General features: G+C 41.2%; 1 protein-coding gene across 1 annotated transcript in view; it reads left to right on the top strand.

The window, feature by feature from the left end:
* The first annotated feature begins 1,017 nt into the window (after positions 1-1,017).
* Positions 1,018-7,286, top strand: part of RANBP3L (RAN binding protein 3 like) — a 32,283-nt gene continuing 26,014 nt past the window's right edge. Inside the window, exons 1-2 of the mRNA XM_057364648.1 lie at positions 1,018-1,154; positions 1,247-1,518. Coding sequence (XP_057220631.1) covers positions 1,018-1,154; positions 1,247-1,518 — 409 coding nt within the window. The remainder of the gene's footprint in view (positions 1,155-1,246; positions 1,519-7,286) is intronic.

The raw sequence follows: 7,286 nt of genomic DNA, 5'->3' as shown, positions 1-7,286 counted from the left end.
CTGAGGATTCTGCACCCCAAGTGCTCTGTTCAGTTTGGGGTTCTCACTATGAGACAATGAGGTGCTGGAGCATGTCCAGAGAAGGAGTTTGTAGCCAGGTGGTGTTTGGTGTCTTCTTCCCCTAACAAGGAACAGGACAAGAGGAAGCGGCCTCAAGTTGCTCCAGGAGAGATTTAGATTGTATACTAGGATAAATGCCTTCATCAAAAGGGTTGTCAGGTGCTGCAAGGAAGCATCCTTCATCCCTGCTGAAGGAAGTGGTGGAGTCTATTTAAAAGATGTGTAGATGTGGCACTTAGGGACATGGTTTAGTGGGGGACTTGGCAGTGCTGGGTTAAGGGCTGGACTTTGATCTTGGAAGTCTTTTCCAGTGTGAAAATTTATCTCATTCTATTGCAGTAGGGTTAAATGGCACATTTCAGAAGTTATGTTAACACACGCTGGGGTTCGAACGAGGGAAAATCACTGAGCATCTGTGTGCTTTTGGAATTCTCRCATATTTTTCTTTGAAACATCTGATACTGGCTGTGTGAAGACATTACATTAGGCTAGACATATGATTCTGATGAACTTACAGCAAATTCCTGCCATTTGATCTTGAACTGCTATGATTACAGGCAGCTCAGCACCAGGCYTGCAATATAGAATGGCCTGAAATCGCTCCCAGTTGAAGAATTTGGGGCTGTTGCCATTTAAGAGAACAGCAGGAGGCACGGGCGAGGCTTTAGAACTCGCAGCACGGCGCGTCTGGAAGGAGGGACCGCAACACCTATTTTTGCTGACACTGTACTCGGTTCACGTCAGCCTGGGAGTAATCACACTGGTCGGCCGCCTTGTTTRACATTTCATCTTATTTTTTAAAACAACAAGCCAGAAAAACCTCCCCATAACAGGCACAGTACTCAAACAGCACCCAGCGGGAACCCACCCGTGACCCGGCCCCCGGGAAGCCGCGCTCCCCAGCCCGCCCTCCGTGCCTCCCCACGTTCCTGTGGCCGGTTTTACATGTCCCCTCCCATGGCCCGCCCCGCGKGCGAGGAGCCGGCCCCGGGCCCCGTCCCCGAGCTGTCCCCGCCGGCCGCCGCCGCCGCTCCATCCCTCGCTGGCTCCGGGAGCGCTGCAGGAGCGGAGCGCTCGCATCGCGAACTCGCCGGGTGCCATCGAGGGTGGAAGGTTTGCACAGCCGCTGTGGCTTATAGCRCAGACACGAGTACATGTATTGCGGTTATATATATATGTAAAAAAGTGCTTATGCTGAGCTCATAAGGAGGAACGAGCCAATTCCCGCTCGCGAAGGGAATGTTTTATGTGCAGGCAGGCGGTGCTCCCGTGCTGGCTGTGATTTCTCGGTCAGATCGCGGCAGGGTGCGAAGGTGCCCGACCTCCTCCAAAGAAGAGACTGGCCCGGTGGTCCCTGGGCTCTGCACCAAGCTGCTYACCTGCAGGAACAGCCCATCCCCCGGCCCTGCCGCGGCTGCCGTGGCAGCATGTTAGACCCCAAGGAGGAATGCTTTACAGGTAGGTTTTGCTTGCTAATATCTTTTGCATGTCTCTTGTGTTCCTCCGGGATTTTTTTTGGGGGAATGGGATAAACACAAAGAACGTGCCTGGTTGGTAACAGAGTTGTGCATTATGCAAAAAAAAAGAGCTTGGCTGGCTGTGCTTTTTATTGCATTGTTTTTACTGGTCATCTGTCGGAAATCTCCAATTTGTATTTTACTTGAGGAAAAGACACTACCAGATGTGTGTATGTGGTCTCTCTGTGTTTCTGACAGCGTTAACTCCCCTGTCATTTGAGCTTTCTGCAGCTGTCCTAAGTGTTGGGCCTGGCAGGGGGTGGGAATAGCKCTTGCATTCCTGGAAGCAGCGTTCGTTTTCCCGGACATCCATGCCCTGACGTGCCCTGCACCTTGAGAGCAAAACTGTCCTGCTCTAATTCCTGTGACAGATGYCCGATGACAAAGGTAGACAGCAAAATCSCTTATTGAGATAGTAAGGAGAGACATGAATTAAAASCTATTTCAMTGTACCATTAAAAACTGRTGAGGATGCATAGCGAAACAAGTGMTAATATTAAGGACCTTTTGCAGATGATGCCACCAACCTTTTTACCACACAGATTGATGAATGAACCCAAATTACCAAGAGAAAATGTGCACATCTAGGCCTGGTGTTATGACTGATATATTTTRGAGCACTTGGGCTAATTGACCAGCCTTTCAGTTTGTGCTTAGTATTGAGCACACAGTCCAGTTTACTTACTGAAATTAAAGGATGTGTGAGTGTTCTTGGATCATGACCTTATTACCTTTATATTTCCGTTTCTGCACAAACCCCCTGAGTGTCACTTCTGTGCTACCTTGCAGGGATTTATGAAATTTAAAGTTGCTATGATGTCTTGAAAAGGGTACAACTTTTTATGCCTGTGAGTTGTATTGCCCTTGCATTGGGTATTTTACAGGCTTCTGCAATAGGTTAAAAATTATGAACACTGAGATATCAGAAGTTTCAGCGTTTCTAAAATAATTTTTGGTTACACTTTCTGGCACAGTCCCACYAGTCTAGTGACACAGTTACTTCTGGCATTGTATCACTACTAAAACAACACTCCAGTGATGAGAGTCCCAAAAATATTTTCTTCACTTTGATGTTTGAAATAAAACCAACTGAGTTTCATTTCTTGCAGAAATTTTGTTACAGTATTGCTGAAAAAGRGTGATTTTTATTGCTACTTAATGCATGTTTATGTTTTGTCCATATAAAGATGAGGTCTGTGCTCTGCAGAGGTGAGTGTGACATATGCTGTATTTATAAACACTTGCACAGGCTGCCAGCTGAGTTTCCATGGCTGAAGCGAAGTGTGTTGAATTTTAAATCTCATACCTCACATGGCATGCTGTGAACCACAGTGGGAGCTGGGAGTATTACAAGGAATTTTTTTTGATAGAAGAACCCTTTCCATCCTGTTCCCTATCTGTGTTTAGAATCTGTAATACTGAGAAAAGTGACTTAAGAGAGGGTGAAGATGTCTTAAAATGTTAAGAGTCTGATTATGCAGGACTGTGCCCACACAGAGAATCCTTGCTCTCATAACTGGTGTCACTGATGACAGGAAAATGAGTTATGTGGGTTATGAACTATTTGTATAACAAAGAGTGTGTAATATTGGAGTCCCAACAATGCAGTAAAACTGTCCTAGGAAAAATTCCTTCAGAAGTTTTGTTWCACAATAGTCAATTAGATGAACTTTCTTCTTTCTGAGTACAATGAAACAGAAACTCCCTTCTTTGATGATGACTCTCTGCTGATTCAAACAGGGAGGTGTGAAGTTATTTATTGGTTCCCCAAACTGCATTTATAGGATGCTGTCTGAACATAAGGTAAGTGATGTGCACTTGATGTTCAGTGCAGGGTGTTTATACAGCACACAATTCTGCGTCCAGGAGTCTCTTAGTGGGCCACTGAATTATAACCACTTCTGCAGCAAGTGCAGCCAGTGGTCAAATGTCTGTTTAAGCATGTTTMAGTTCTCTAGAAAAAAGATTCACAAAAATGGGTGGGTTGTTGGTTTGTTTTTTTGGTTGGTTTTTTTTTTTTTTCACAAATAATGAAAAACTTCATCAAAAATTAATCTCAATATGTTTGAATTACTTGATTTTAACAATATTGAAAATACTTTTTCCTTGTAAAATGCTTAAGCATGGTTTTGGACCARCTATACAGAACTATTTCTATTGAACATATTTGGAAAATCAGGATCCATGAGAAATTGTTGCAAGTTTACTGATTCACTGACATTCAGAAAAGTGTTCCAAAAAGAAAAAAWTCCATTATCATTCAAGTCTGGAATTGTGACTAAGGAGCCAGTATGTTGCTATATAGTAACACACATCTCTGGTATCTTTGTGCACGGAAAAATTGTTTGATTGGCATTGGAGATTTGACCAGATTAAAACTTCATTTGATTTACGACCCTATTTTATTTTCATTTTGTTTTGAATGTTTAGAGATTAAGTAAAAACCATGATGTACATAAAATAGATATAGATGCAAATGAACAAATTGATCTTGCATTTCAATGTCTTAGCAAAAAAAATCAAAAAACCAAAAACAACTGTAAGTTTGCTTGGAAAATCCCTCATCTTGGCATTAAAACTGATCTTATTTTTTAAGACAGTTGTCTTAGAAAGTATTGAATATGCTTCATAAGCAGCAATCAAAAGCATGAAGAGTAATAAATGAGAATCTGAAAGAAGGTTTCCAGGTCCATGTTTCGAGCTTTAATTWGTGACCTGGTTTTTCAAAGGTGCTGAGCAGCTGTGGGTGTGAATTCCKTCACATGGAATGCTCAACTGCCCAGTGCCTCCAGAAACACACCTGTTACTCAGTGTCAGCAGTGGGAAATTTTATAAACACTTTCTTGTACGTCTTTTAAATYAGTGCCTTTTATTAAGTCTTGATGAAGTGCTGTGCTGGGACATCCCCATTTTGCCTCGTGTCACCTGCCTTATTTACGTTTTGGCAGAGGAAAGCCTGGTTTATGTAGTGAGGCCACTGAGGGACCCAAGATGTTTGCTGGCAGCATTGTGGCTCCTTCTCTTGGCTGTGAACTGATTCTATCTTGCGTTTCAAAGTTCAGTTAGTATTTTTAAAACAGAAACTGTGGTTCTACTGCAAGTTTGGCAAACCCTCTTCTTAGCCAGAAGGTTTTTGTTATTTTCCGCCTCATTTTAGATAAAAATGGTCCATCACTGGAACTACTATCAGAGAGGTCTTTTTGAATCAAAAGCCAGAAACAATATTTAAACATGAGTCCAAGCTTAGAGAGCAAAGTATTTAGTCAATTTATTCTTATTTTCACTATATGTATTTGTCTTCTGCCTGTTGCAGTTTGCTGTTTAAAGTATAGGTAGTTTTCTATGTTTTTGAAGCATTTTGAATGAAAATTGGTTCTATTATTACATATTTTAACTCTGGTGCTCCTTGAGGCCACTAGATTATCACCTAGCATAGTGAAAATTATTTCTTTTATAAAGTTATTTAATCAATACAAATTTCTCCTTCCATGTCTCCCACCTAAATGCTGGTCCATTGCTTTCTTTTTCTTCATCTATATTGCCACAAAATACCACAAATTTTGCCTAGTGTTTTTTTCAAGTAATACCTGTATACAACTATTATAATATATATTCCTCAATGACAGAATCAAAGCGTTTTCTCGTGGGTTTTTTTTTCCCCTTAGTATTTTTCTGATCTAAAACTACCTCTGGGGACATAGCAACAACAGTTATATTAAATCTACTTTTCCTCTGAATATCTTCCCAAATTACATGTTCTCATTGAGTTAATATGGAAGTGAAACAAGCAAAATGGCAGTGTTATGTGGAAGAATTCATTATTATTGATTAACTTTGGTTTGAGTTCTGTGGGCAGTAATCCAAACTGTGACAGTAAAATACAGCAGTGTTTCTGCTTCTATTTTTGCAAATTATAGCACTAACGTGCAAAGCTACCAAAATATGSTATCACATATCAGAGCACAGAAACTTSATAATTCTATGKCATATCCTTATYRTTTGATAGGATAAAATTACTAGCTGATTATAATTTTTCATGTAGTTTTTGTGTGTTTGGTAAGGCTTACTAGTATCTGGTGAAGGAAAGCTGCATGCAGTTCAAGGTTTTGTAACTCAGGGATATTATCTGGATATTATACAATTTTCAACTATCATATTCTATTTGGGAATAATTATTTCTGATTAAGAAAGGAGTTTCTATTTGGTTTTTGTTTTGTGTGTTTTTTTTTCCTTTTTGTTTGTTTGGTTTGTTTATTTAATGTTATAGTATGTTAGCACTGCCTGGATGCCAGGTGCCCACCAAAAACGCTCTTTCACTTCCCTTCCTAAGTTGGACAGGGAGGGAAAATTACGGAAGGCTCACAGGTTGAGGCAAGGACAGGGAGAGAACACTCARCAATTACCATCACAGGCAAAACAGACCAAACTTGGGGAAATCTATTTTGTTCAATACCAATTAAATTAGAGTATGCTAGTGAGAACTAAACCCGAATCCTTAAAAAACCCTCTTCTACTCACCTCTCCTTTTGTCACAGCTTTAACTTCACTCTCTCCTTTCTCTAGCTCCTCTCACTGAGCAGAACAGGAGGATGGGGAAGGGGSCTTGTGTTCAGTTCATCACACATTGTCCCTGCCACTCCTTCCTCCTCATGGGGAGGACTCCTCACACCCTTCCCCTGCTCCAGAACAGGGTCATTCTCACAGGAGACAGTCCTCCATCAACTTCAGAGACTTGAGTCCCTTCCACAGGCTCTTGTACTCCATTAATTCATCCACTGTGGGTCTTCAATGGGGTCACATTCTTCCTTGTCTCTACCAGCTGCAGTTGCCCTTGTGCAATATTTTTCCCCCACCTTAAGCCCATTATCTCAGAGGTGCTGCCAGTGTTGCTGGTGGGCTCAGTCTTGCCCAGCAGCTGGCCCATCTTTAGATGTAAAAATGWGGAATTTTTTGCTATGGATATGAATGAAAGTATTTTCAGACTTCCGGCTAGTTTGATAATGGTGAAGATGCAACAGATTTTTTTTTTTTAATTGAAAATGTAAAAATTCACTATTTCAATGTTGGAAACAAAAAACTCTTACTGAGAACACGATTCTTATCTTACATTCTGAAAGACTGGAAGGGGCTTTTTTATGTCTCTTTGAGAGAAACAGAGACAAAGCACTGTCACCACTTATGGCATGATTTCAGGCAAAGGACTGCCTGAAAATTAGAAACAGATATGGGCTTRTGTTCTTTCCACTGTGTCCTTAACCCTCACAGGTTAAGGATTGTTTATCTGTGTTAAGGGAACGATGAAACAATAGTAATAACATCTCTAAAATTTTCAAAACCATCACTGTCCCACGTACTTTTTAATGTATATCTTTTGTGAAACCTCAACAGCTTTAGAAAAAGCAACAGAGGTGGAAATGGAAAATGAAATATTGCAGCAAAGACAGAGGGACCCTTACACGTCATGGACAATGCTCACTTTTGTGATAGAAGCAAATCTGGTGAAAGCAATTTTCCATTATATCTTGTGTGTTATTCTGGCTACTACGTCTAAGCCATCAGCCAGCAGTAACTTTTCCAAAAATGCTATTTCAAACAGAACTTTGGAAATGTCGTCTCCATCCTGTAACCTGTGTGCCTTCTCTGTCAGGTAGCTCAGGTCAGAGCACATTTGATAGTGCTTCTGAGCAGGACAGGAGGCTGGAGCCAAGA

This window comes from Malurus melanocephalus, unplaced genomic scaffold (genome assembly GCF_030028575.1).
Source record: "Malurus melanocephalus ecotype Western Australia unplaced genomic scaffold, MMel_1.1 scaffold_41, whole genome shotgun sequence".
Lineage (NCBI taxonomy): Eukaryota > Metazoa > Chordata > Aves > Passeriformes > Maluridae > Malurus > Malurus melanocephalus.
The sequence above is the reverse complement of the archived record's forward strand: the minus strand, read 5'-3'. Positions and strand labels throughout refer to the sequence as shown.